Source organism: Rhodotorula graminis, assembly GCF_001329695.1.
Source record: "Rhodotorula graminis WP1 unplaced genomic scaffold RHOBAscaffold_7, whole genome shotgun sequence".
Taxonomy (NCBI): Eukaryota; Fungi; Basidiomycota; class Microbotryomycetes; order Sporidiobolales; family Sporidiobolaceae; genus Rhodotorula; species Rhodotorula graminis.
This window is the reverse complement of record NW_017264934.1, coordinates 628,003-654,442: the sequence shown is the minus strand read 5'-3', so window position 1 is coordinate 654,442 and position 26,440 is coordinate 628,003. Positions and strand designations below refer to the sequence as shown.

The following is a 26,440-nucleotide window of genomic DNA, read 5'->3' as shown; positions in this document are numbered from 1 at the left end:
CTCGACCTCGCCTCGTCCGCCTCATCTCATCTCGCTCAACGGCTCCCTCTCTCGCCACCACGCGCACGAGCCATGGTCGTCTCTCTCGCCTCGACCGGCGGCGCAGCCAAGATCTACTGCGTCAACGGCGGCGGCCTGTCGAGCAAGAACGCGGCCGCCTGGCTCGAGGCCAAGCTCTCGGACAAGAACAAGCGCCGCAAGAAGGGCGGCCAGGGTGGCACGGGCGGCGAGGGCGAGATTCGGCTCATCCAGGTGCGCCCCCCTCCCTTCCCTTGGTTCTCTTGGTCGTGCGGCGAGGAACGACGGCGAGAGTGCCGGCTCTCCTCTCGAGGCGGGCGGTGCTGACCCTCCTCCCCTCCTCGCCTGAACAGGACTTTGACTTTCCCGAGGCGAGCAACAAGCTCAAGACGACGAGGGACGGGCGGTACCTCCTCGCGACGGGCACGTACAAGCCGCGCATGAAGGTCTTTGACCTCGAGGAGCTCAGCATGAAGATGGAGCGCGTCACCGACAGCGAGAACGTCGACTTTGCTGTGCGTCCCTCCACTCTGTGCGCACGAAAGACCGGGCCCTCCCTGACTCGAGCGCGCCGCACCCGCAGATCCTGTCGTCGGACTGGACCAAGACGCTCCACCTTCAGTCGGACCGCTCGCTCGAGCTCCACACCCAGTCGTCGTCGCACTACCGCGTCCGCATGCCTCGCCAAGGCCGCACGCTCGCGTACAACTTTCCGACGTGCGACGCCCTCGTCGGCGGCCTCGGCACCGAGGTGTGGCGCCTCAACCTCGAGGTCGGCCGCTTCATGAAGCCCTTTGGGCTCGAGGGCGCGCCCGAGTACGACGGCGGCGAGGGCGGCGGCGTGCCCGGATCGGGCGCGACGGGCGACGCCGTGACGGGCGTCAACGTGATCGACATCAACCCGGCGCACCAGCTCCTGTGCTTCGGCACCGAGACGCGCCACGGCCGCGGCACGGTCGAGATGTGGGACCCGCGCAGCCGGTCCCGGGCCGGCATCCTGCGCCTCCCGTACGCGTCGCTCGCCCAGTCGAGCATGTCGAGCGCGACGCTGCAGCACCCGCGCCTGCCCGGCGTCGACGACGACTCGAGCACGGGCGGCGTCGCCGTCACGGCGCTCGCGAACCGCAACGACGGGCTCAACCTCGCCGTCGGGACGTCGACCGGCCACATCCTCCTGTACGACCTGCGCGCCAACAAGCCGTACACGACCAAGGACCAAGGGTACGGCCTCCCCGTCAAGAAGGTCGAGTGGGTCGAGAGCTCGCCCGCGACGAGCAGCGACGCCGACCGCGAGGGTGGCTGGGTCGCGAGCGCCGACGAGAAGGTCGTCAAGATCTGGGGCAAGGACACGGTGCGTCCCTTCTCGTCTCTCTCTCGGTCGGTCAAGTCGTCGGACGCCGGGATTGACCCTTTTCCTTTGACTCGACTGCAGGGCACCAACCTCGTCGCCATCAACCCGCCGATGCCGATCAACGACCTGCACATCTACCCGGGCACGGGCCTCGTTTTCCTCGCCAACGAGACGTCTCCCATGACGGGCTACTACGTGCCGCAGCTCGGGCCCGCGCCAAAGTGGTGCCGGTTCCTCGACAACATGACCGAGGAGATGGAGGACGACCAGGTGACGACCATCTACGACGACTACAAGTTTGTCGACCGCGCCGAGCTCGACGAGTGCGTCCTTGCCCCCCTCTCTCTCCTTCTCTCGGGTTCAGGAGGAGCCTCGACTCACCGTGTCTGTATCCCCTTCGCAGCCTCAACTTGACGCACCTCATCGGTACCGACACGCTCAAGCCCTACATGCACGGCTACTTTGTCGACCTGCGCCTGTACACCAAGGCGCGCGCGATCGCCAACCCGTTCCAGTACGCCGAGCACCGCGACCAGCTCGTGCGCGACAAGCTCGCCGCCGAGCAAGAGTCGCGCATCCGCGGCGCCAAGAAGGCGGCCGGCTCGCAGTCGGCCGGCAGCGGCGTCAAGGTAAACAAGGCGCTCGCCAAGAAGCTGCGCACCGAGGAAGAGCGCCAGCGCAAGCGCGAGGCGGGCGAGTTGTCGGACGACGACGAGGGCACCAAGCGCCGCAAGAAGAAGAACGCGGCGGCGGCGGGCGGCGCCGACGCGCCGAGCCTGCTCAAGGACGACCGGTTCGGCGACCTGTTCACCAACCCCGATTTCGAGATCGACGAGGAGTCGCGCGAGTTCCAGCTGCTCAACCCGTCGACCAAGCCGCGGCAGCACCAGGCGTCGGACGACGACGACGACGACGACGACGAGCAGGACGAGCAGGACGAGGACGAGGAGGCGTCCAACTCGGACAGCAGCGCAGAGGGCGGTGCGTCTCCCCCTCTCTCTCTTTCCTTTCCTCTTGCTCTCCCTGGCGCGAGACCTTGACTGACTCAGCTCTTTTCTCGCAGAGCTCGGCTTCGACTACCAGCGGCGCCCGATCGAGCCGCCAAAACGGCCCGCAAAGGCGACCCGACCTCCCTCCACCTCCACCTCTTCCGCCGCCGCCGCTCTCGCCCGCTCGCGCCCCGCACTCGTCGCCGCCGACGACTCGGACGACGACACGCTGTCGTCGGCGCGCTCTCGACCCCTCGCGTCGACGGCCGAGCGTGCGACGCAGTCGTTCGCGCAGCGCACGCGCGAGGCGGCGGCGGGTGGCGCGAGCAAGCGCCGACGAGGCGCAGCAGCGGGCGACGACGACGAGGGCGGTGCGGCGGCGTCGGGCGACATCATCCGGGGCTCGGCGGGGGGCGGCATGGAGATGTCGTTCATCCCGTCGGCGGCGTCGTCGTCGTCGTCGGCGGCGGGCCAGTCGGCGACGGACGACAAGAAGCGGGCCCTGGCCGACAAGCGCGACAAGCTCAAGGGCGACAAGAAGCGGTTCGCGGCCGGGCTCGAGCGGCGAGAGGGGGCGCAGGAGGCCGAGGACGAGCAGCGCGAGCTCGAGGGCGAGGAGGGCAGCGGGCGCAGCCGGATGCGCAAGCCGGCGAGGAGCGCGAGTCGCAACAAGACGAGGCATCTGTAGCCCCGAGCACTGCAACTCTTGACTCTCTCGCAACGTCTCACGGAAAGACGTCCCGCCGCCGACAGATGCCCGAGTCGTTGAACGAGGTTGCAGGCGCGACGATCGAGAGGTGCTAGACGACCGGCATGTAGGTCACAGAGTGAGGAGAGCAAGGTGGGTAGCAAGTCGCGAGGAGGGAGAGCGCGGGGAAGGGGTGCAAGCAAGAGGGGGTGGAGAACAACAAGTGGCTCGCGAGGGAGGAAGGGAGGAGGGGATGGGCGCAGGGCATGTACAGGTGGGGAGATGTGCGGGTCGGCAAATCGCCCGAGGTCATAGTATGGGTATGCGGGAAGGGAGGAGGGGGGAGAGGAGGGGTGAGGAGAGGAGAGGAAAGGAGAGGAGAAAAAAGGAGGCTCGAGCGTCGGACGCTCAACGATGACGACGACGGCCATCTCGGCTCGGCTCAGTCGGCGCGCTCCCTCGCGCGAGGCCACGCCGTCCTGACGAGCGGCGGCGCCTCCCCACCGCCGCGCAGCTCGTCGCCCTTGGCCGCCGCCGCCGCTGCCGCCGCCGCCGAGCCATGCCGCCGCTCCTCGTCGCGCATGACGACGTCCCCGTCCTCGCCCTCGCCCTGCCCCTCGTCCTCCTCGAGTATCGCCGCATCGTCGCGCTCCGCCTCACCCTCACCCTCGGCGTCCGTCCCCGTCGCGCCAAGCCCGCCCGCCGAGCCGCTCGAAGGCCGCGACGCCGTGCTGCCCGACATGCCCGCGCCGTCGTCGGCCGTCGCCGCCGCGTCACCGAGCGTCGCACGGTCGGTCGCGAGGCGCGGCAGGCTGCGCGGCGTCGGGCTCGACGCGGTCGGCGTCGTCGCGCTGCCGCCCTTGTGGATCTTGAGGTGGCGGCGGAGGTTGGACTGCGTGCACGGCGGGACGAGGGTGAGCTTGGTGAGGACGTGCGACTCGGAGCAAGGGAGAGAGAGGGAGGGAGAGAAAGGGACGCACCTGGACCGAGAAGGCGCGGTCGCACATCGGACACGTGAACGGCTTCTCGCCCGTGTGCGAGTGCATGTGGATCCGGAGCGACGACGGGCGCGCAAAGCGTTTCGCTGCACGACGGGCGACGAGGGGCGAGGGGGCGTGTCAGTGATGCGCCTTCCCGAGAGAGAGAGAGGGGGGGGCGACGCACGGCAATGCGGGCAGCCGTACCGCCCGGCATCCTGCGGTGACTCGCCGGCGGCGGCGGCGGCGGCAGCGCCAGCCGAGGCGACGAGCGACGGCGGCGGCTGCGGGAGCCACGCCGACTGGCCGGGGAGGCCCGTCGCGTGCGTCGAGTACTGGACCGCCAATTGCTGCTGCGGCTGCTGCTGAACGCCCGACGGGAGCGGTGGCGAGGCCGGCCCTTGCGCGGCGAGGCCCGAAGGCATTGGGAGCGACTGCTGGTGCTGGTGCTGGTGCGGCTGCTCGTGGCCTGGCGGGGTCGGGAGAGACGGCGGCGCCTGCTGCTGCTGCTGCTGCTGCGGGTGGTGCGGAGGCGGCGGGTAGGGGAGCGCGAGGTGATGGGGCGTCCAGCTGTCGGGCGGGAGGTGCTGCGCGGTGTGGACGTGGCTTGGCGGGCCGTGCACGCCCGGGTAGTACGGGTAGGGCGGCATCGGTGGATAGGCGGGATCGGGCGCGTGCTGCTGATGCGGGTGCGGGTGCGGGAGCGGGAGCTGGTGCTCAAGATGCTGCTGCTGGTGCTGCTGCTGCTCGACGGCCTGGTCGGGGCGCGCCGCAAAGTGGAGCGGCGCACGAGCGGGCACAGGAGGGAGCGCTGTGGCCCACCCGACGTGCGCGCGGTACTCCTCGCGCGTCGGGGTCGAGAACGCGCGCGGCCTCAGGGCCTCGAGGCGCGACGCCGGGCTGTCCTGCTGGTGCGACGGCTGCGCATGCGGCTGCGACAGGTGCTGCTGCTGCTGCTGATCTCGCGCGTCGGGCGGCCCATCTCCCGCGCCGCCGCCTGCGCCGCCTCGCTCCGAGCTCGTCGCAAAGCCCGGCAGGCGGCCGTACGGCGTCGCCGCCTCGAACAGGGGGAGGACCGAGGCCGACGTGGCGCGGCGCCGGCCGCCGTTGGTCGCGAGGAGGCCCGACGGGAGCGGGTGGAGGGCGTTGCCGTCGGGGAACTCGAGCGAGGTGAGCTGGCGGGGCGGCGGCGAGGGCGGACGGGCCATGGGGCGCGACTGCGAGAAGGCGATGCCGGCCTGGGTGGCCGTGTCGGGATGTGCCGAGGCGACGGGCGGGTAGTGAGGCGGTGGAGGGAGGGCGGGGGTGGAGGAGGAAGGCGAGGGGGCAGCGTCGGGAGCTGTGGGCGCAACGTCGTGGCGGTAGGTCGACGGGGCTTGCGGGTCAAAGACGCTGTACGGCGGGAACACGCTCGACGGGCCTCCTCCTTGTGGCGGTGGTGGTGGAGCCGAGTCTGTGTGGGCGCGCGCGCGAAGGCGAGCCAAGGCGACGGGCGTCAGCTCGAATTCGAATCCGGCTTCGCGTTTCGTCGTCGTCGTCGTCGGGGGACACAGGGATAGAGAGAGAGAGAGGAAGGGGGCTCGGGACGCACCTGGCGACTGGGTCCCGGTCTCGTTGAGGAGCGCAGAGATGGACGGAAGCCGAGGCGGCAAGGGCAGATCGTCGGCCGACTCGTCGCCGGCTCTCGCGGGCTCGACGACGACGCGCTCGATGGGCTTGACCCGCACCGTGGCTGCCGCACTCGTCATGGGCGCATGACGCCAGCCCGGCGCGGCGGCGGGAGGGGCGTGAGGCGACAGGGTCGCGGCGGACAACTTGAGGAAGGTCGGACGACGACGACGGGGCGGCCGAGCGCGCGGGTGCCGGTAGAGAGGGTGGGTCGTGTGCTGCTGCGGCTGCTCGTGTATGTGCGCGCGCTGCTGCTGCTGGGGACGACGGCGAGGAAAGGGGTGTGGCGGAAGGACGAGTCGGGTTGAATGGCCGAGAGAGAAGGAGGACGAGACGGTGGCGATCTCTCACGCTTGTTCTTCCGAACCGACGAGGGCGGGGGAGGAGGCAACCGAAGGTGGATCGGCTGCAGGTGCGTGTGGTGCACTGTGTCAAAGCGCTTGCTCAGCGCGGCGGCGGCAGCGAGCGGCAGATCAGGGACGACGACGACGACGACAACGCTCTGACCGAAAACGAGCGAGGAAAGCTTCAAACTGCGCGGTCGCCGTACGCTCCACCTGCGAATGAGCGCGGGGCGGGGCGATCGAGCGGCGGCCGCGCCGCGGTGCGACGTGGTTCGCTCGTCCGAACCTCGCCTCGCTCGGACCCTCCTCGCTCTGATCCTCGCTTCCTCCGTTCCTCTCGCGTTCGACTCTCGCCGGTCCTCCGCTTCGAGCTCGTCCTCCCTCTGGCGATCCAGGTGTCGCTCTCGCTCGGGTTCCGAAGCCCGACCCGGCTTGCACCCACAGTTGAGCACCTCTCGTCTCGCGGGCCTGAGCGGTGCCACACCTGCGCGTTTGCCCGCCCTCGTTCAGTGCCTCATTCGTCGCTCGCCGAGTCGAGCGAAGTACTCGCAGATCTTCGTTGCGCTCGAGAGCAAGCTTGTCAGCTTGGCTCGACGAGGTGCAGCTCTTGCTTTCGACAGTGGCAGCTCGCCCTCTCTCGCCCGAGATCGCGCCCGTCGCCCCTGATAGCCCAAGGTTAGTCAACCTACCCGGCGTGCGTTTAATATCCGCGCCAGGGCGCCCTTGAAGCTTGAACCCGCTCCCCATCGCGAGAGGCACGCGGCCGCCGTCCACGGAGAGTGGCGCTTTGACCTCGTCCTCCTGCTTGCTCTCGGGCTCGCTCGCAGCTTTTTTCCTCACGCTCTCGTCGAGCGCTCTCGGACGCGGACGCATTCCGCGCGCGAGAAGACGCACGCGGTCCGAAGCCGACGCGCTCGCAACGGAAGGCAGCCTCGCGGATCGTCGCGAGCGCTCGCCCGGGAAGATGCCCCGGACGCGGGCCGGCTTCCACGCGCGCTCGCTCGCTCGAGAAGGTGGTCTGACTCTCTCTGGGGCAGTGCGCGGGCGAGAGAGAGAGAGAAAGGGGGACCGTGCACGAGAGGGAGCTCAGTTGCAAGTGCGGCTAGATCTTGCGGTCGACGGGGCGGATCGTGACGCCCGGCTTGACCAAGACGGCCGGAATCGTCTGGTCGCGGAGGATCTGCAAGGGAGGGAGAGGGAAGAGAGAGAGGGATCAGCACGGGCGTCATCGGCTCGAGCGAGGCACCATCTCCTGCTGCTCCTGCCGACGGCTCCCCTCGCCGCCGTGCAGATCGCGCTCGACCGTACCCAGGGCACAATCAGAGCGCGACAGGCGACTCCTGGAGCGATAGGGACAAGGGGACGGGAGAGAGGAGGGGGTGACGCACCGTCGAGGTGGACCACTCGGGCCCGAGCGGCGTCGCCAACTTGTGCTCGTGCTGCGCCGCGCTCGTGTACGGGAACGGCAGGTCCTTGAGCATGTACTTGGCCACCTTCTTGTCCTTCTTCTCGCTGATGATGACGTGGCCGAGCTGGGCGTCCTTGCGCTTGGCCGCGTCGACGCCGGCAACCTTGGTGACAAACTTGCGCGCGTTCTTCTGCTTCTTGGCGCCCTTGCCCGCCCATGCGCCCTGCAGGAACACGCGACAGAGGGTTAGTCGACGCGAGAGGGGGGCAAAGAGAGTGAGAGAGGGAGAGAGGGACGCACCCAGCCCGGGAGCGTGTTGTCCTCCTCGCGCGGCGCGTCTCGCTCAATCTCCTTGCGCTTCTCCTCGGCAAAGTCCTGCACAAGGAGGCGTCGTCAGAGGCGCTCGAGGGAAGGAGAGAGGGAGGGAGGGAGGAAGAGAGGAGGGACGCACAGCGACCACGTCATCGTTGGCGAACGCCTCCTTGACGAGCTCGCGCTGGCGGAACGCCGCCGGCCCTTTGCCCCTCTGCGCCTGCATCTCCTCCTCGTCGAGCTCCTCGTCGCTCGAGTCGGTCGCGTCGCCGTCCATGCGCTGCGCCGGCACCGCGAGCGCCCCGCCGACCTGCGGCCGGTCGCCCTTCCTCGCCGCCTGCTTGCCCCTCTTCCCTCCCGTTCCCGCACGACCGGCACCCGCACTCGCAGCGAGCGCCGCCTCGGCGCCGAGGTCGAGCTCGACCCGGGCGTCGTCGCGCTCGGCCTCGCGCGCGTCGGCCTGCTTGGCGCGCGCACGGTCCGCCTTGGCCGTCGACTTGGCGAGGCTCGAGTGGTCCTTACCGTGCCCGGCTTTGTTGAGCTTGCGCGACAGGACGGCGCCGCTGTCGGCCGAGGCGAGCGCGAGCCACGGGTTCGACTCGGCGGCGTCGTCGTCGTCGGCGGCGGCGGTAGAGGAGGCGCCGGGATTGGACAGGGAAGGGCGGACGCGGGCGGTGCGCGAGGTGGTCGTGGTGGAGCCGACGGTGACGGGGCCCGAGAGCTTGGTCGTCGTGGCGGAGCTGAGCGTCGGGCCCGAGGTGGAAGACGAGCTGGCGGTGGCGGGCTGAGCCGAGGCGAGCTGTTTCGGCGCGCGAGCGGGTGTAAGTTCGTGTCCCTCGCGAGAGCGCTCCGACTGAGCAAGAGAGAGAGAGAGAAAGAGAGGACGCACCTTGGCGGCAGCACTCGTCGGGCCGAACACCATGCGCCCGAGGTTGCCGTCGACCTGCTCCGACATCGAGACGGGCGCCGCCCCACCACCCTCGTCCTCGTCCTCCTCCTCGCCGCCGCCGTTCGCCGCTCCGTCGCGCATATCGTCGAGCTGCTCAAGGCGCTGCCGCAGCTCGTCCTCCTCGCGCTGCACGTCGCGGTCGGCGCGGCTCATGGCGTCGCGCATAAACTTCATGTTCATGACGCCCTTGAGCTTGGGGTCGCCCGCCTTGAGCGCCGCCTCCTTGGCGTCGAGCGCCGCGAGCTCGTCGAACGCGCGCCGCCGCACCGCCTCGACATCGTCGCCCTCGCCCTCGCCGCCCGACGCCATCGAGTCATCGTCCTCGTCCTCGTCCGACGACGCAAACTCGTCGCGCTCGTCGTCGCCGCTGCCGACGCCGGCAATCTTCTTGCGCAGCTCGTCGCGGCGTGTCACCATGTCGCGGATGGCCGCGTTGCGCTCCTCGTCGAGGCCGTCGAGCCCGTCCACCTTGCGCGCCCACCTGCCGCCCTTGCCCGAGTGCTTGAGCGTGACGCGCTCCTTTGCGCGCTGCAGCTCGAGGCGCGTGCGCTCCTCGTCGACGCGCGAACCGCCGTCGATCGCGTCGAGCTCGGCGAGGTCGGCGAGCGACAGGTGGGCGCCGCCGCCGGCACCGTCGCGCTCGCGCTGCTTGCGGTGGATGCGCCGGTACGCCTTGCTCTTGATCTTGGCGACGCGCTTGGCCTTGCGCTCGGCGCGGTACATGAGGTCGCGCTGGCGGCGCAGGTCGGCTTGACGAGCGGCGAGGTCGGCCGGGTCGAGGGTCGCGAGCGCCGCCTTCTCCTGCTGCTGCAGGTCGGCCTGCGACATCTGCGCCGTCGAGAGGAGCGACTGGACCGACGCCTCGAGGTCATTGGTCGGCTGCGAGCGCGGCAGACGCGTGAGGTGAGGCTCGAGGCAGGAGAGGGGGAGAGAGAAAGAGAGAGCGAGAGAGAGGAGGGACGCACCTGGAACTTGGCGCTCCACTCTTGCGCGTTCGGGTCCCGCCGCACGTCGCCCTCGCCGCCCATGAGCGGGAGCGTCAAGCGCTCGTGGCGGGCGCCCTCGGCGCCGAGCCCGCTCTGGCCCTTCATGCGCCGCACCGTCTCGTTCCACTTGTCCGTCTCGTCCTTGGTCTGGTCGTACGCCGCCTCGCGGTCGACCTTGTCCTGCAGGCGACCGGGCAGAGGTGCGGCGAGCGGGCCCGAACCCTTGAGGTGCGAGTTGGTCGTCGTCACCTTGGCGGCGGCGGCGGCGGCTGCGGTGGCGGACGAGGACGAGGGCGCGAGCGTCTTGAGCGACTTCTTGAGGCCGGCGAGGCGCGGGTTCTTCGAGTCGGTGAAGGACGCGAGGAGGTCGTCGAGGTCGACCTTGCCTGTCGTCGGGGGCGCAAGACGAGTAAGTGACCGAGACGCCGACGGCCGACGGCCGAGAGAGAATGAGAGAGAGAGAGAGAGGAAGACGCACCGTTGTCGTTCTTGACGGCGACAAACTCGCCCTCGGGGTAGGCCTCGGTGCGCTCGGCGAGGACGACGCGCTTCTTCTTCTTGTTGCCGTCGTCGCCGTCGTCGTCGCCGCCGTCGCCGCGCGCCTTGCGCTTCTTCGAGTCGAGGCCCTCGACGAACGAGTCGAGCTTGTCGAGCGCGCCCGCCTCGTCGTCGTCGTCGTCGTCGTCGTCGGCCGCCGACGACATGTCCTCGTCCTCGTCCTCCTCCTCGGCGTCCGAGCCCGACTGCGACTCGTCGTCGTCGTCGCCCTGGGACGCGTACCCGCCGGCATCGAGCATCTCGGTCAAGTCCATCCACCCCTCGCCCTCCTCGTCGTCGTAGTCGATCTCGTCCTCGTCGAGGTCGACCTCCTTGTCCTGCCGCGCCGCCGCCTTCTTGTTGCCGCCCCTCGCCGCGCGGCCCTTGCTCGGCCCGGCGAGCGGACCCTCGTCGTCGTCCTCCTCGTCGGCGAGGTCCGAGTCAATGTCCTCGTCGCTGTCGTCGCTCGCGACGAACCGCGCCTCGTCCTCGTCCGAGTCCATGCCGAGCTTGAACCCGGCCGGCTTGAGCCCCGTGAACTCGACGACCTCGTCGCCGCGGACCCGGAACCCACCCGACGCGTCCTCGTCCTCATCGTCATCGTCCTCCTCGTCCTCCTCGTCGCCCTCGAGCTCGAGCTCGTCGTCGTCGTCGTTCGCGGGCTGGGCGCGACCCTTGCCCTTGGCGCTGCTGCGGCCCTTTGCGGCGGCGGCACGGCCCGACCTGGCGCGCGCGAGCGGGTCGACGTCGCCACGGGCGCGGCGTACCCGGTTGGTGTGGGTGTAGACGTCGAGGCTCGTGTCGGGAGTGGCGGCGGTGGCGGCCTTGTGGGCGGCTTTGGCGGCGGCCTTGCGGGACGCGGGCTTGGGCTGCTTGGTGGTGGTGGAGGGAGCTGGTGGTGCGGAAGCTGGTGTGCCGCGTTGGGGCTGCTGGAGCTGCTTTGGCTGGCGTCCTTGGCGAGGCATAGTGTGCGGTGCTAGGCGCGGTGCGGTGGTTGGAGCGAGCGAGCGAGTCGAGATCAAGGAGCGAACAGTCGAGCTCAGAGAGAGAGACCGGGCACCGCCACACCCTCGTCCTCGCCTCGTACAGGGCTGTGAGCTGTCTATACGTACGCATGAACATCTATTGGGCGGGTCCGACCCCTCGAAGCAGCAGTCTCGAGAGAGAGCGCGAGGCCAGCACCGCCCCCACCTCGTACGCTCGCCCTCCCTCCCTCTGCCCGCACCCATGAGCAGCTCGACAGACGCACCCGCGAGCGACGCCAGCCTCGAAGCGCACCGCCTCGTCGCCCGCTTCCTCCGTCACCACCGCTACGAGTCGACCCTCGCCTCGTTCCTCGCCGACTCGGCCAACAACCACCCGCGCCTCGAGTCGCACCTCGCCCGACCGCGCCGACCCGACACGGGCGAAGACCTGCAGGACGTCGTCGACGAGTGGCTCGCCGCCCGTCTCGCGCGCCTCAGGGTCCACGACTCGGCCGCGACCCTGCGCGACCAGCTCGACCAGCTCGAGTACTACGCCGAGGCGAGTGGCAGCAGCGCGGCGGTCGGGCCGGCGCGCACGGCGTGGAGGGAGACGAGCAACGTGCTCACCGTCTCGCGCGCTGTCGTCCCGAGGCGCGAGTGGGACTCGAGCGAGCTGCGGTTCCGCACGTACGTCCCGCGCCAGTCCTCCTCCTCCTGCCTCGAGGTGTGCATCGCAGGGACTGACTCTGTCCTGCCGTGCGGCCACAGCGACGACGTGCCGTGCCTCTTGACGACTGCCGTCGACCGCACGCTCACGGTCCACGACTCGGCCACGTTCGCCCTCGTCGACTCGTACTCGCTCCCGTCGCCCTGCCTGTCGCTCGCGCAGCACCCGGTGCCCGAACACCGACGGTTCGTCCTGTGCGCGACAATGGAGGGCAGCCTGCTCGTCGTCGACCTCGTCTCGAGGGAGGTCAAGGCGCGTGTCAAGGATCACACGAAGGTGCGCCCCTCGCTCTTCCTCCCTCCCTCCTGGGCCTGAACGCGCGCAGACAGCCTCACTGACGCACCCCCTCTCGCGACACAGTACATCGTCAAGGTCGCCATCTCGCCCGACGGCCGACACGTCGCCACGCTCGGCTACGACAAGTTCCTCACCGTCTACCGCCTCTCGCTCACCTCGCCCTCCTCCTCCTCCTCCTCCTCCTCCGCATCCTCGGACGCGCCCGCCCTCCTCGACGGCGAGGCGCCCGACCCGCTCGCGACGTGCCCCCACGTCGCGCTCGAGCAGGTGCACCGCCTCGCGACGCGGTCCAACCCCGAGGCGGCCGTGTGGCTCCCCGACGGCAGCGAGCTCGTGTGGTCCGCGAGGGAGGACCACCGGCTGCACTACCTGCGCATGACTGGTGCTGCGGGTGGGTCTGGACGAGAGGGCAAGGGCGACGAGCGAGGGTGGACAGAGTCGTACGTCAACTTGAACCCGAACGGCGATGCGTTCGTGTCGTTCTCGATGTGCGTCCCGCCACACACTCTCTCTCTCCCTCTCTGTGTGTCCCTCGAACCCGTCACTGACCCTCGCGCCCACCCACACCAGCCTCTCGATCACGCTCCACCCGACGCTCCCGCTCCTCTCGCTCCAAACGTCGACCACCTCGGCCCGGCTCCTCCTGTACCCGTTCCACTCGTCGACCCGGCTCGCGACAATCCACACGACCGCGGCACAGTCGGACTACTTTTCGCCGCGCCACGCGTGGTTGCCCGATGGGTCGGCCGCCGTCGTCAACAGCGAGGACGGCGTCGTGCGCGTCGTCGACGTGCGTGGCAACGTGCGCGTGTTTCAAGGGGCACATGGGAGCGCGGCGCCGCTCGAGGGGGGCGAGGGGGAGGGCGAGGGGGACGAGCTGAGGAGCGAGAGGGCGAGGCTCAGGCGCGAGGCCGACAGGGGGAGCTCGGTCGTGAGGGACGTCGAGGTGCTCGTCGACGAGGAGGACTCGGCGGGACGGCCGACGAGGTGGAGGATCGTCAGCTGCGGGTTCGACAAGACGGTCAAGGTCATCGGCTGAATGCCTTGTTCGCTCGCGGCCGTTTGAGAAGGTCGTCCCGCTCGAGAGCGCGCTCTCTCTCTCTGTGTGTGTCTGTCGTCCCCAGCTCCTCGTGAGAGGCTGTGTGTGCTCGGGCGTGAGCGTATGCGGCCGCTCGAGCCCCCGCGGCGCCGGCCTTGCTGCGGTTCGTCGACACCGAGGGAGGGCCCTGTCTCTTGTCCGCGCTCTCCCTCTCTCTCTCTCTCTCTCTCTCTCTCTCTCTCCTTCCTCGCACTCGCAGCTACCTCTCTCGTCGGTGCGCACACCGCTCTCCTCACCCTCGTCCCTTGCGTCGTCCAGCAGCTCACCCTCGTCCCCCTTTGCCCGCCCGCAGCGCGCCATGCTCCACCTCGTCCTCGCCGTCGCCCTCTCCCTCCTCGTCCTCGCGCAGGTTGTCCAAGCCGGCCCAGCAGCCTACGGAGCGTGCCAGTCCACCTGCAGCGCCATCGCCGCCGCGTGCTATGCCGCCGCCGGCTTCACGTGCGTTCCCCCTTTCTCTTTCCGCCCTCGGCTCGGCGATGCGGCAAGACGACGGAGCTGACCCGCTGTTGCACCCCCACGTTGCAGCTACGGCACGGTGAGGAAGTGCGTCGGCGCGCCGGCGGCCATCATCGCGTGCAACCGGGCGCTCAGCTCATGCTCGTCGACGTGCGCTCCTCTCCTTCACTCGCCGACGGCCTGAGCGGGCGAGCCCTCTCTCTCTCTCTCTCTTTCTCCCCTCGACTACTCGACGTCGAGCACGAGACCTGACTCTTTCTCGCGCAACAGGCGACTACAAGTGGCCGAGACTCGACGTCGAGGAGGAGAGCTGGGAAGGAGGAACGCTTTTGCTTAGCGCGCCTGTGAGTTTGCCAGGGCGAGTTCAGTGCAAGGACAGTCGCAGTCACTTGTACCGCAAGTGAGAGAGACCGAGAGGAACGAGAGCGACAGCGAGCGACCCGACGACGAGACGAGGCTCGAGCGCCCTCCGTGCGCAGCTCGCAGCTCGCGCTGGACGGGCGGAGCACGCGCAGGGGGCGGGAGGGTCAACGTATGCCGGCGAGCGGGCTCAGGAGCTCAGCGTATGCGGGCGCTCGAGCCTCGCCCGACGACACCGAGCGAGGTCCGTCTCGCTCGCCGCCGACTCGCGCCTCTCTCTCTCTCCTTCCTTCCTCACACTCGTCGACTCGCCTCTTACAGGTGCGCCGTGCTCCTTGCCCTTACCTCTCGCGTCGTCGGCGCTCACCCTCGTTGCACCGCCCGCAGCTCGACCGACATGCTCCACCTCTTAGTCCTCCTCGTCGTCGCCCTCCTCGGCGCCCAAGTCGCCAAGGCCGGCCCACTCGCCTACGCCGCCTGCCAGGCCTGCTGTTCCGCCGGTGTCGTGACATGCTACGGCGCGGCCGGATTCGTGTGCGTCCCTCGCTCTCTCTCTCCTTCGTCCTCGCGCCGTCCCTCGCGCAGCCGACGCGCTCTGACCACCCCCTCGCGCACAGCTTTGGCACCATTACGGCCGGCGCCAGCACGCCCGCCGTCATCCTCGGGTGCAACGCTGCGTTCGGATCGTGTTCGTCCGCGTGCGCGTGGATGCTGCTCGCCCCGACGCCCTGAGTCGGTGCGTCCTCCTGCTCTCCTCCCTCCTCCTCCTCCTCTCGATCCGACTCGCACTGACACTTCTTCCCGGCCCACAGGAACACGCAGTCGACGAGGAGACGTCGAGAAGGAGAAGGGCAGGAGAGGGGCAGGAGAGCGAGGGTCGGGATCCGCTTGTCGTCCAAGGTCTCGCTAGCAATGCGAGTGCGTCTTTCGTCTCTCGTGTCGAGCGAGCGAGGCGAGCACATCGCGAGAGCCTCTCAGGGACCGAGAAAGTGCGCCTCGGAGCGAGAGAGAGAGAGCCACCGAGCGACGCAAAGAGAGAGAGACAGAGGGTCCGAACGTCCTCGACCGAGCGCTCGTTGCACACCTCCTCTGCCCCGCTCACGCGCTCACAAGCCCTTGGCGACCGCCTCCTCCTCGAGCTTGAACTCGAGCCACTCTGTCCTGAACCCCTTTGCGAGCCACCTCCCGCCCACCTCGTCGCTCTCTCCCGCGCCGTCGCCGCACTCCTGCGGCCCTCCCCCACCCTCTCCCTCTCCCTCTCCCGCGCCAGCAGCACCACCGCCGACGACCCCCTCACCCGACACCGGCGCCCTGACGACAAACACCCCCTCGCCCTCTGGCGCGCTCCCGCCCTCGTCCGCCGAGAGGTGGTCGAGCCTGACGCTCGCGAACCCGAGCGCGAGCGTCGTCGCGCCGGACCCGGACGAGGCGGCGCAGAGCGAGGTGCCGAGGCGGCCCGAGGGGCGCGGGGCGCGCGGTTTGGCGCGCGAGGACGAGGAGGGGGAGGAGGAGGGGAGGAGGGTGAGGGTCGAGGAGGGGGGCGGGAGGGGGAAGAGGGACGGGTAGGGGATGAGGGGCCCTGAGGAGGAGGAGGGGAGGGGGGAGGTCGGGACGCTGCGTGGCGGGAGGGGCATGGTGTCAGCTCGGCGTCCCAAAGAACCAGCGCGCCGAGTGTCGAACACATGACTCGGACCCGGCGCGCACGAGAGAAGGGAGAGAGAGCCAGAGCGCGAACGCACTCTTCGCCCTCGCGAAACAGCCTCAAGACGACCCCCCTCTTCCTCACGACGCCCTTGTGGTGCGTCCTCGCCGTGAGCTCCTGCCCGACGTAGCACCCCTTGCGGTAGTCGACGCCGTTCATGAGGTCGATGTTTGCCTCGAGCGGGAGGGCAGGGAAATCGGACGGCGACTCGGGCACGGCGTGCTGGAGGCGGTGGAGGTGGTAGTGTGCGGGCGTGACGGGGGCGAAGAGTGAGGGTGGGGCTGTGTGAGGGGCGGGGGCGTCAGGGGCGGGCGCGCGTCGAGAGAGTCGACGAGGGACGACGACGACGAGGAGGAAGGCGGGGGGGGACGCACGCTGCTCTCCCTCCCTGTCCGCCACCCACCTATACCCCATCCCAACCACCCTCGGGTCCCACCCAACTCGCCTCTCCTCGAGCCACCTCTCTGCCTCGTCCACCTCGTCCCTCGAGCTCCTTCCCGGGCCCACGTCGAGCGGGTTGCGCCACGCGGCCGTCACGACGAGGTCGGGCTCGGCTCCGCGCCCGAGCTTGACGCGGGAGCGCAGGACGTGCCGCTTGAGGTAGGTGCGCAGGGTGGGCGTGAAGGCGGCGTCGTGCTCGAGGAGGAAGCCTGGCGAGGGAGGGTCGGACGAGGAGGAGGACGAGGGCGAGGGACGTGGGGGGAAGAGCATGATGTCGTGCAGGTAGCGGCCCTGCGTGCATGCATCCCCGAGTCAGGTCGCCCTCTCGTCTCGCGCACACCCACAGAGAGAGAGAGAGACGGACGTCGGCCTTGAGCATGTTGGCGTACACGACGCGGCGCTTGTCCAGGTGGTGGTGGTCGTCGTCGGCGAGCTGGGCGACGCGGCGGACGTCGTTCGAGACGAGGCCCTGGAGGAGCTTTGTCGAGTCGGGCCCGTGGATGGAGAGGAGGGCGCGCGAGGGGAGAGAGGTGACGACGTAGGGCGGGGCGAGGAGGCGGGAGGTGGTCGACAGCGGGCGGTGTCGCGGTAGGGCTGCTCGCCGTGGCAGTAGTGTAGCTGGTGCGAGCATGTGCGTCTGGGCTCACAGCGGCGGTGAGTGGTGGAGGAGGGAGAGCTTCCTCTCCTCCTCGGCTTCATCTCATCGCCTCGAAGCTCCGCCTCATCGCCATCCTCGTCCTTGCCACCCGCCGCCTCTCCAACCCCCAGCCCACCCAACCCAGCACACCCGCATGTCCTGCCAAGGCATCCGCGCCGCCCTCGCCGACTGCATCCTCCGCTCCGACTGCGTCCTGCGCTCCGACCCGCCACGCTCGCCTCAAGAGTGCCTCAAGGACCACGTCGACGAGCTCCCCGAAGAGTGCCAGCTCTTGCGCAAGTCCTTCTTCGAGTGCAAGCGCGGCATGGTGCGCTCTCTCTCTCCCTCTCGCTCTCCCCTCTTCCTCTCCTCTTGTCCCCGCCCGATCGCTGACCACCACCCACCTCGTCGTCGTCGTCCGTCTCGCAGCTCGACATGCGGTCCGTCCCCTCTTTTCCCTCTCTCTCTCCCCTGGGAAGCGACACACTGAACGCATCTCGCGCAGGAAACGCTTCCGCGGCAACGAGCCGACCCAGTTCAAGGTCCCGGGCAAGGAAGGGCTCGGCGAGGGCGCCGGCGCAAAGGAGTGAGCGAGCTGGGCGACGACAGACCGGTGGGAAGGAGGCGCGAGGCGCGCAGGGGAGCGACGCGTGAGGCGCGAGATACCCGACGACGACGACGGCCGACGGACGACGGTTGACGAACGACGATACCCCCTCTTTCTCTCCGGCGAGGGCAGAGACGTGCAACCTTCTTCACCACTCTTTCTCTCTGTCGAGAGCTGAAGCGAGTGTAGCGGCGACGAGTGGCGCGAGCGAGCGAGCGAGCGAGCGAAAGGGCGAGAGAGTGAGCGCACCTCGCACGAGCCGCCGAGCGCCACCTTGCCCTCCCCTCTCTCGCTCCCTCTCTCTTCTCTCTCTCCCACACGCCCGAGGTTCTCACACAAAGATCGTAGACCGTGCTAGATGGCCCAAGCCCCGAGTCTGTGGTTACAACGGCGGAGGAGAAACGCGCTGTGGGGTGTGCGCGATCTACTGCTTGCGGCGGAACGAGCAGCCTGCGAGAGAGTCGGCGTCGTCGTCGTGGAGGGAGAGGTGAGGGGAGGGAGAGGGTCAGTCCCAGTCCCGGTCTTGAAGAGAGAGAGGGGGGAGGAGCCCGAGACGCACCCTCAGTGAGCTTGGCGCGGCCGCCCGTGGGCGCGCACAGGATGGTCGAGCACGAGCCGCACAGGACGACGGTCTGGGCGTGCGAGAAGACCGTGGTGATGTTGAAGCAGCCCGGGCACTGTGTGAGGGGGAAGAGGGTCAGGGTCGGGGTCGGGTGAGCGGGAGAGGGTGGGGTGGGGCTGGGGTGCGCGCGCAGGCGGGAGGGAGGGGCGCACCTTGACGTCCATGAAGTACGAGTTGGGCGACCTGCACAGGAGAGAGCGCGTCAGTCACAGGGGGTCGACGACGAGAGAGAGAGAGAGAGAGGGAGAGGGGGACGCACTGCACAAGGCGCTTGAGCTTGTGGGTCTTGGCGGTCTGCTCAGCGGACGGGTTGAGGAGGTCAACAGCGAGAGACTGTGTGCGGCAAACGGCAGAGAGGTCAGTAACGCTCGTTCCTGCGTGGACGAGGGACAGGTTGGTGCTGGTGGCGGCGGCGATCCGGCAGCAGTTCGCCCCCCGGCGACGACGGCCGCGGCCGCCTGCTGCACCTCGTCGTGCGCTGCGCAGCTCTGAGCGCGCGCAACCTGGCCCCGAACGCGCAACGCCCGAGCGACGCCACCGGCTCGTAGCCCCTTCGAAAGCCCGCAACCTCGCGTGACCAGGCCCGCTCCTCCCGCTCCCCCTCCCGCTCTGCGCGCGCCGCGGCGAGTCCCAGACCGGCGAGCAGGACTGACCATGATGACTGGCGAGTGTGACGGTGAGGCGTGTAGCGGTGGGAGCGAGTGCGGGCGGTGCGGGTCGAAAAACGGTCGAGGGTCGAGTCGAAGGGGGGTGAGGGTGGTGAGAGTGGCGAAGGGGAGAGGGAGGGGGCAAGGGTCAGCTGGTGCAACACGCTCGAGGGTTGGTCCGGCGAGCTGGGGCGCACCTTCGGCAGCGAGACGCAGACGGGGGAAACCAGGTCGAGCGGTGCCGCCACCCTCGTCTCGAGCTCGAGATCCCCGCGGCGAGTCCGCCTCGACCGCACATTGCCTCGCTTCGCTCTCTCTCGCCCCCCTGGGATCTGCAAGCACTAGCTGGTTGCAGTCTCGAACAGGCTCAAGTGCAGCGGCAGCCCGTCGTCTGCTGGCTGCTGCACGGTCACGCGCTCTGCACCGCCCGCTCTCCTCCTTCCCCCCTCCCTCCCTCGTCGACGCCGCTCGTCGCCACCGCCACACGCGCCCAAGTGCCTGCAGCTCACCCTAGAAAAAAACATCTCGCCCGACAGCGCGAGTGCGGCCCGGCACCCGTCTCGTCGCCGTGCCGCTTGCTCTCCCCCCGCTCGGCCACCTTGCGCCACTCTACCAGCTTGCCCCGTCGCCGGCCTTCTGCGGTGGAAGCTCTCGACCTGCTGCGGGACCGGCGACCTCTTGAGAGCGCTACAAAGGGCCAGTGCCCACGCCACGCCGTCTGCAGCTCGTTCTCGAGGCCGAACCCGCCGCCAGCTGTCATGGCTCGCGCCGGTCTGTCCGGGCCAACTCGAGTCGTCGCCTCACGCGCGACGGTGTGCCGCGTTGTGCACTTGGTGCGCAGCTCTCTCTTCGTCCCGCGCACGGCTCGTGGGCGACGCTGCTTCGCTCGCAGTCGCGGTCGCGCCGCCGCCACCGGCCGCTTTCTCAGCCCATTTTCCCCTCTCGCCCTGCTGCAGCTCGCCCACGCGAGCGTCGCGCGCGCGCTCTCTCTCTCTCTCTCTCTCAGAGACGTCGAGGAAGATGAGTTGACGGTGCGCGCTGCAGGCTCGAGAGAGGGAGAGAGAGATGCCGCGAGGGAGGAGGAAGGGGACGCACCTTGACTCTGGATCCCTCGGTCTCTCGCTGTACATGCTCGCCGACGACTCGCATGCGGGGTGGGAGCCCGCTGCGGGAGGCGCCACGAGCCGGTGCTCGTTGTACGTGCGCTGTGCACGGTCCCGCTCGCCCGCCGCTCGACCGCGCCGAGCCGCTCGCTCGCTCGGTCAAACGCTCTGTGCCGCCTCGCAGAACAGCGAGGGCACGTCCCGCACTCGTACCGCCGAGCCGAGCCGAGGAGAAAAAGGGGAGCAGTGCGCGCGCACGCACGCAGCGACGACAGCCTCTCGTCCGCTCACCCTTCAAGTGGAGACGGGAGCTGCCTGCGCCCACCCGAGACGCCTCGTCTGCCCGCACAGGACCCTCGAGAGCGGGGATGAGAAACGCCCGTCGATCGCAAGGGGAGGAAGAGAGAGAGAGAGAAAGCTGGAGAAGGAAGCCCCCCCTCCCGACGAGCGAGCCAGACCCGCTCGACCCGCCGTACCACGTGTCCATCCTGCGCACGCCCTCGCGCCTGCCGACGACCGCCCGTACTGCTCGTCTCGTCGTAGCTGCCCGACGCAACAAGCATCCTCCTCCCTCGTGGCCGACCGGCCCGCAGAGTCGCTCATGCGCTCAGTCCCTCCTGCCCTTTTTGCCGCGCTCGCCCCGACCGCCGCCTCCTCCTCCGCCCTTGTGCCCGCCGCCGCCGCCGCCACCGCCATAGTGCGGCCTGACGACCTCGCGAAACATGCCGTCGACGCTCTTGAACAGCAAGTGGCTCGGCAGCGCGCGCACAATCTCTGCCACCTGCCGCTCGACCTCGTCGGTCGGGATGCCCGCCCTCTGGGCCGTCTTGACGCTCAGACGAAACATGGCCAGGACCGCGAGCGACACCTGCGTCTGCTGGTCCGGGAACGGGGCGGCGAGCGTGACGGCGAGCGCGCCGACCGCGGGAGGCTGCTGGTACCCGCTCGAGGCCGAGTAGTGCGACGGGCCGGCGCGGTCGCCGCGCGTGAGGCGCAAGAGGATCTCGACGACTGTGGGCGAGGACAGGGGGGACGCAGAGTCAGTGCGTGCGACCCGGCGAGGCGAGGACCTTGCTCGCCGAGAGAGACAGCGACAGAGAGACAGAGAGAGAGAGAGAGCGCGCGAGCGTACCGTTGTCGATGCTCGCCATGTGCGTCCGGACGAACTTCTTGCGCTCGTCGAGCGAGCCTGCACTCGAGCTTGCGGCCCACGAGTCGAGCGCGTGCTGGATCGTCGGAGGCTGCGGCGACCGATAACGCGGATCAGCTCGTGACTTACAGAGAAAGTGAGAGATGACGCGAAGAGGGAGCACGGCGACGCACAGGATCCGGGTCGACAATCTTGATCTTCCCCTTCCACTCGCTCAGCTTGGCCGCGTCGTGCGGCTTGGCGCCGTTCGAGATGCCGAGGCTCACGAGCCAGTTCTCGACCTCGCCCGTCTTGACCCACCGCGCCTCGGTGAGCGGGTTCTGCCGGTCGAGCTGCGCCGAGACGGTGATGACCTCGTGCGAGAAGGTTGGCGTCGTCGACGACGACGACGACGACGACGACGGGTCGGCGGTCGACGAGACGAGGAGGCGGTGCAGAGGGGGCAGGAGAGGGTCGTGCGAGCTGTCGCCGCCGGTCGCCTCGGTTGCCCAGGCGTGAGCGAGCGCCTTGCGGTCGACGAGGACGTAGTCGTCCGTGTCGGCGTCGAGCGTCTCGACCTGCGGGCGCGCAGCACGAGTCAGTGACTGCCACCGAAAAAGGGACGAAGAGAGAGCGAGAGAAGGCCACGACGCACGAGGACGCCCTTGCACACCCTCGTCTCATCGTCCACCTCACCCTCGCCCTCGCCCTCGCGAGCGCGCGCCGGCCGGCACCGCACGGCGAGCTCGACGCGCCCGTCGCTGCGGAACACCCTGACCGACTCGATGACGTCGGCGTCGAGGACGACGCGCCGAGTGTTGCGCGCGTACGAGATCGAGATGCGGTCGGCTGAGGGCTCGGGCGCGATGGGCGCGAGCGGCGGCGGCGGCGGCGGCGCGAGTGCGGGCGCGGGTTCAGGTGCGGGTTCAGGTGCGGCGGCGGCGTCGGTCTCGGCGACGGAGGGCGCAGGCGACGAGTCGCGGAGGGATTCCGACTCGGCGGCGAGCTGCTCCTTGACCTGGGCGATTAGGAGCTGCTGTAGCTCCTCGTTGACGTCGCCCGAGTCGGCCGCCGTGATGAGCAGCTCGTCGTCGTCGTCGTCGTCGTCGTCCTCCTCCTCTCCCTCCTGCTCGTCGCCCTCGTCGTCGTTCTCGTCGGGCCCGACCGGCGCTCCGTCCTCGCTCGCGGCGTCGCCTCCCGTCTCGGGCACGACCGGCTGCTCGACCGGCGCCTGGTCCTTGGCGCCGACGCCGTCGGCGGGAGCCGAGTCCGGTGCGTCGCCGACAGGCTCACCGTCGACGTCCTCGTCCTCCCCCAGCTGGACCGGCTCGGGCGCCGCCGCCTCGCCCTGCGCCGCCTCCTTGACCTTGACGTCGGCCCGCTCGACCGGCTCGACCTTGACCGCCTTCTCCTCGTCACCCTGCTCCTGGGCCGCTTCGTCCTTCTCGAGCTTGACCGCCGTCGCCGCCGACGCCGGAACGACCGGCTCGACCTTGACCGGCTCGACCTTGACCGGCCCCGCCGCCGCCGCCGCCGCCGCCGCGCCGGGCAGCGTCGCGCTCGCAGTGGGCGACGCAAAGTAGATGCGCAGGCGCGAGTTCTCGCGTGCGGGAGCGGGTGCGGCGGGCGGCGGGCGTGGAGGGAGCGAGGCGGGCCGAGCGGCAGGTGCGGGGACGGGGGACGACGGCGCGAGGGGCGCGCCGTCCACGTCGTCGTCGTCGTCGTCGGCGGCGGCAGGTGCCTCCTCGGCGGTCGTGGTCGGCTGCTGCTCGCCCTCGGGCTGGGCGGGCGCCGTCTCGGCGACCTCGGCGCTGGCCGGCTCCTGGCTCGCGGCGGCGGGAGGCACCGTCGCCGCTGGCTGCAGCGCCTCGCCGTCGACGTCGACGTCGATGGCGCCGGCACCGCCGCTGCTGAGCTCGACGTCGCCGACGCGCACCTTCTTGGGCTTGACGCCCTCCTCGTCCTGGTCGTCGACGCCCGGCTGCGCGACCTGCTCGGCGGCGTCCTCGTCGCGGCGGTGCTTGCCGTGCGAGGTCGAGGCTGGGGCGGCAGGCGCATCGGCGGGAGGTGGTAAAGACGGAGGAGGAAGGTCGAGGTCCGAGGCGGACGGCGGCTGGTCGATCGACATGTCGCCGGTCGAGTCGTCGCCTGCGACGGGCTCGCTGTCGACATCGTCGTCATCTTGGGCGGACTCGACCGTCTTGGCGGCGGCGGCGGCGTCTGTAGGCGAAACCGAGTCAGGGCAAGCTCGGAGAAGAGAGGGTCGGAAGGGATAGAGAGAGAGCGAGAGAGAGTCGGACGCACCCTGCGCCACCTTGTCGCGGACCTTTTGCTCGAGCTTCTCGGCTGCCCTGCGCATCTCGTGCTCGACCCGCTCGGCGTTCCACTCCCACCCGAGCTCGGGGAAAGAGAGGCCCTCGATGCGGAAGTCGGTGAACGTGCGCTTGGCTGCGCCCGACGACGTGTCGCCCTCGCGATCGCGGTCGGCGTCGCGGTCGCGCGTGCGCTTGCTCGGCGTACTCGCCGCCGCCGCCGCCGACGACGACGACGACGACGAGGCCACAGCGGCAGGGCCGGTGGGCGGCGTGCCGCCGCCGCCGGCGCCCCACTTGCGCTCCTTGCGCGGCGCCTGGCGGTTCACGTCCGAGTTGCGCCCGGCTGCACCGGCGCCGAGACCCGCCTCACCTCGCGAGGGCTGCGCCTTGGGCCCACGAGGCGCGTTGGGCACGCCGAGGCCGCCGCCGCCGCCGCCGCGCGGGCCTGCGCCGCCGCTCGGGCCCGTCGGCGCGCCGCCGTACTTGCCGCCGCCGCCGCCACCGGCTGGCCCGCTCGGGAGGCCCGACATGGGCCGCGAGGGACGGCCGCGTGGCCCCGTCGGCGGGCCGAACGAGCGCTCGTCGTTCCTCGGCCCTCCTCCACCGCCGCCGCCGCCGCCGCGAGGCCCCGACGGCGCTCCTCGCGGCGGGAACCCTCCTCCTCCTCCTCCTCCTCCTCCGCCCGGCGGTCCCATCATGCGGTCGTCGTACCCTCCTCCCATGCCCATGCCCATGCCCGGTCCACCGCGCCCCCCTCCCCCTCGCGGCCCCATGTCCCTCCCGCCGCCGCGCATCCCGCCCGGCCCGCTCGGCGGCATGCCCGCGCCGTACGGGTCACCGCCGCCGCCTCGTGGCGCTGGGGGCCCGCCACGCCCGCCCGCTCCTCCAGCGAGGGGCGGCGGGCCCGTGCGGGACGAGCGGCCGCCGCCGCCGAGGGGTGGCAGGACCGACGGCGGCATGGGCGGGTGGCTGTACCCTCCTCCTCCTCCGGGAGCGGCGGGCGGCGGCGGGCCGGGCGGGAGCGGCGGCTGGTCGTAGCGCGTGCGCTTGTACGGCGGCTGAGCGCCGAGGGGCGAGGTGCCTGCTGGCGGAAGAGGTGGAGGAGGAGGAGGGGGAGCGCCGTACGGCGTCGGCGCAGCAGCGGCGGGTTGCTGCGCGTGGGCGTAGGCGGGCTGCGAGGTGGCGCCGTACGGCGAGGCGGCGGCGCCGGCTGCGGCTGCCGCGGCCGTCGCCTGCTGGGCGTAGGCGGCATAGTAAGCGGCCCACTGGGCGGCGACGGCTGGGTCGGGAGGCGCTGCCGTCGCTGCTGCTGCTGCTGCGGTTGGGGCTGCGGCGTAGGGTTGCTGTGCGGGAGGTGTGGCGGCGGCGGTCTGCGGGGGGGGGGTGCAGGACGAGTGAGCTCGAGGCGGAGAAGGAGGGGACGGAGGGAGCGAGCAACGCACCTGGGGGTAGGCATAGCCCGGGTACTGCTGGGCGTGCTGCTGCTGGGCCGGGTCGAACCCGCCGCCGCCGTAGCCGTAGTTGGCGTACGGGTTGGGTGCGGGGGCAGGAGGAGGAGGAGGGCCGGGAGGGAGAGGAGGAGGGGCGGCAGCGGCGGGCTGCGGGTAGCCTTGCTGGTAGGGCGCAGACGGGCTGCTGGCGTTGTACGAGCGCTTCATGGCCGGCCGGGCCCTCGAGTGAGCGGGACGACGACAAGAGCTGATGAAGAGGGAGAGGGACAGTCGAACCTCGCCTCTCACGCTCCCTCGAGGAGTGCAGAGGGCAGTCGGAGCTCCTCTACGATCCAGTCGCACGTAAGTCTGCACCAACACAACCAACAAGGACGAGAGCCGGTCGACTGCGGTCACCGAACGCGGCCGCCTCGCTTGCTCTCGCCCTCCCATCAGCTCGCCTAGACGCCGGGCCAGCTCGCCAGAACCCGGGCAGAGTGGATAGCGCGACATGCTGTGCCGCGCCGGACCCTCCCGGCTGCACCCCGTCGCCCTCGCCGTCCCTGCACCGCCTCGCCCTCGCTGCCTCGCCCTCGCACCTCGACCTCGCGCGCAACAGCGGACACCTGCGCGCGCTGCCACCTACTCGACTACGACGCTCGCCTCGTCCTGGCGCCACCGCTCGCCGCACCAGTTCCTCCTCCTCCTCCCCCACCTCCATGCCCACACGACGCGCTCGTACCAGCACAGCTCGCGCCACGCGCCAGCCAACCGCGACAAGGCCCAGTACACCGAGGACGGCAACCCGCACACCGACACCGAAGGGTCCGAGGCGACGACGCTCGCCGACGGGCCCTCGTTCGCCTACTCGCGCCACGAGTTGCTCGCCGACTGGCACTCGTTCTCGCGCAAGGTGAGCCCGCTCGACGTCACCTGGCACGCAAAGGACTCGATCGACGCAAACTGTGCGTCCCCCTCACTCCCCGTTCTCTCGGTTCCCTTGTGCGCGCGCGTGCGTGGACCTGCACTGACCCTCTCCCTCTCCCCCTCTCCCTCTCCCCCCCTCGCCGACGAGACGGGCCTCGTCGTCAAGGTCGAGGGCGACGTCGTCAGGTTCCTGTCGGACCTGAGCTCGACCGAGGTGAGCGTGTTCGCCAAGGACGTGCGCGAGGCGGCCGAGGTCGGCGCCGGCGTGAACGTCATCGCCGGCTACGAGTTGCACGACCTCGTCCAGCTCGACCCGCAGACGGCCGGCGTCATCATCAAGATGGAGCGCGACCAGTTCCGCATCCTCGACCAGACGGGCACGGTGCGCGCCCTGCGCCCGAGCCAGATCAGCCAGAAGATCGTCGACAAGTTCGCCGTCGCGACGGACAAGGACGGGTTCGACATCAAGCTCGGCGAGACGATGAAGGAGTCGCGGCCCGTGCGTCCTCGTCTCCCTCTCCCTCTCTTTCCCTCTCCTCTCCTCGCTCTTCTTCCCTCCCTCTTTGCTCTCGACCGACACTGACAATCACGTCCGTCGGGCAAAAACGGCCCTCGTGGAGCGTCGGGGCAATGGTCCTGCAACGTGTACCGCTCGCTGTTCGTCTTCCTCCACACGCGCAACGCGGTCGAGCACGGGGGCGTCTTTGTCTCGGACACCGGCAACCTCGAGTCGAACGCGCCTCGGCCCA

General features: G+C 70.1%; 9 protein-coding genes across 9 annotated transcripts; 4 read left to right on the top strand and 5 right to left on the bottom strand.

Moving 5' to 3' along the window:
- Positions 1-72: 72 nt before the first annotated feature.
- RHOBADRAFT_14938 (uncharacterized protein) lies at positions 73-2,409 on the top strand (the record flags this gene model as incomplete). The annotated part of the gene is made up of 5 exons (XM_018412225.1): positions 73-252; positions 372-533; positions 602-1,369; positions 1,451-1,692; positions 1,773-2,409. 5 exons carry the CDS (start codon positions 73-75, stop codon positions 2,407-2,409), a joined length of 1,989 nt encoding a protein of 662 aa, XP_018270873.1.
- A 973-nt stretch (positions 2,410-3,382) lies between these two features.
- On the bottom strand, positions 3,383-5,784 carry RHOBADRAFT_53760 (uncharacterized protein). The gene is made up of 4 exons (XM_018416998.1): positions 5,615-5,784; positions 4,211-5,476; positions 4,027-4,130; positions 3,383-3,938 (listed from the first exon to the last, which is right to left on the bottom strand). Exons 1-4 carry the CDS (start codon positions 5,769-5,771, stop codon positions 3,489-3,491), a joined length of 1,977 nt encoding a protein of 658 aa, XP_018270872.1. The 5' UTR covers positions 5,772-5,784; the 3' UTR covers positions 3,383-3,488.
- Positions 5,785-7,098: 1,314 nt separating this feature from the next.
- RHOBADRAFT_53759 (uncharacterized protein) lies at positions 7,099-11,192 on the bottom strand (the record flags this gene model as incomplete). The annotated part of the gene is made up of 7 exons (XM_018416997.1): positions 7,099-7,215; positions 7,424-7,666; positions 7,744-7,818; positions 7,895-8,554; positions 8,645-9,583; positions 9,670-10,076; positions 10,169-11,192. The coding sequence occupies 7 exons, from the start codon at positions 11,190-11,192 to the stop codon at positions 7,138-7,140; spliced, it is 3,426 nt and encodes a 1,141-aa protein (XP_018270871.1). The 3' UTR covers positions 7,099-7,137.
- Positions 11,193-11,454: 262 nt separating this feature from the next.
- RHOBADRAFT_44344 (uncharacterized protein) lies at positions 11,455-13,255 on the top strand (the record flags this gene model as incomplete). Its single annotated transcript, XM_018414393.1, has 4 exons — positions 11,455-11,879; positions 11,961-12,195; positions 12,280-12,704; positions 12,787-13,255. The coding sequence occupies 4 exons, from the start codon at positions 11,455-11,457 to the stop codon at positions 13,253-13,255; spliced, it is 1,554 nt and encodes a 517-aa protein (XP_018270870.1).
- A 1,921-nt stretch (positions 13,256-15,176) lies between these two features.
- RHOBADRAFT_53757 (uncharacterized protein) lies at positions 15,177-16,905 on the bottom strand (the record flags this gene model as incomplete). Its single annotated transcript, XM_018416996.1, has 4 exons — positions 15,177-15,745; positions 15,871-16,055; positions 16,341-16,565; positions 16,639-16,905. The coding sequence occupies 4 exons, from the start codon at positions 16,903-16,905 to the stop codon at positions 15,238-15,240; spliced, it is 1,185 nt and encodes a 394-aa protein (XP_018270869.1). The 3' UTR covers positions 15,177-15,237.
- Positions 16,906-17,065: 160 nt separating this feature from the next.
- On the top strand, positions 17,066-17,501 carry RHOBADRAFT_14897 (uncharacterized protein; the record flags this gene model as incomplete). The annotated part of the gene is made up of 2 exons (XM_018412221.1): positions 17,066-17,239; positions 17,391-17,501. 2 exons carry the CDS (start codon positions 17,066-17,068, stop codon positions 17,499-17,501), a joined length of 285 nt encoding a protein of 94 aa, XP_018270868.1.
- A 441-nt stretch (positions 17,502-17,942) lies between these two features.
- RHOBADRAFT_31827 (ribosomal protein S27) lies at positions 17,943-18,796 on the bottom strand (the record flags this gene model as incomplete). Its single annotated transcript, XM_018412996.1, has 5 exons — positions 17,943-17,968; positions 18,078-18,195; positions 18,293-18,323; positions 18,400-18,473; positions 18,794-18,796. 5 exons carry the CDS (start codon positions 18,794-18,796, stop codon positions 17,943-17,945), a joined length of 252 nt encoding a protein of 83 aa, XP_018270867.1.
- A 1,670-nt stretch (positions 18,797-20,466) lies between these two features.
- On the bottom strand, positions 20,467-24,992 carry RHOBADRAFT_53755 (uncharacterized protein; the record flags this gene model as incomplete). Its single annotated transcript, XM_018416995.1, has 6 exons — positions 20,467-20,901; positions 21,023-21,131; positions 21,214-21,597; positions 21,675-23,239; positions 23,324-24,704; positions 24,777-24,992. 6 exons carry the CDS (start codon positions 24,990-24,992, stop codon positions 20,498-20,500), a joined length of 4,059 nt encoding a protein of 1,352 aa, XP_018270866.1. The 3' UTR covers positions 20,467-20,497.
- Positions 24,993-25,275: 283 nt separating this feature from the next.
- RHOBADRAFT_53754 (uncharacterized protein) lies at positions 25,276-26,361 on the top strand (the record flags this gene model as incomplete). The annotated part of the gene is made up of 2 exons (XM_018416994.1): positions 25,276-25,776; positions 25,840-26,361. 2 exons carry the CDS (start codon positions 25,276-25,278, stop codon positions 26,272-26,274), a joined length of 936 nt encoding a protein of 311 aa, XP_018270865.1. The 3' UTR covers positions 26,275-26,361.
- Between the last annotated feature and the right edge of the window lie 79 nt (positions 26,362-26,440).

Bases quoted from the DNA above. Each gene is read 5' to 3' on its own strand.
- RHOBADRAFT_53760 (XM_018416998.1), bottom strand. From the start codon at position 5,771: ATGACGAGTGCGGCAGCCACGGTGCGGGTCAAGCCCATCGAGCGCGTC. The intron at 4,131-4,210 runs GTGCGTCGCCCC...CCCGTCGTGCAG, and splicing joins GTACGGCTGCCCGCATTGCC to CGAAACGCTTTGCGCGCCCG. The intron at 3,939-4,026 runs GTGCGTCCCTTT...CCGTGCACGCAG, and splicing joins ACCGCGCCTTCTCGGTCCAG to TCCAACCTCCGCCGCCACCT.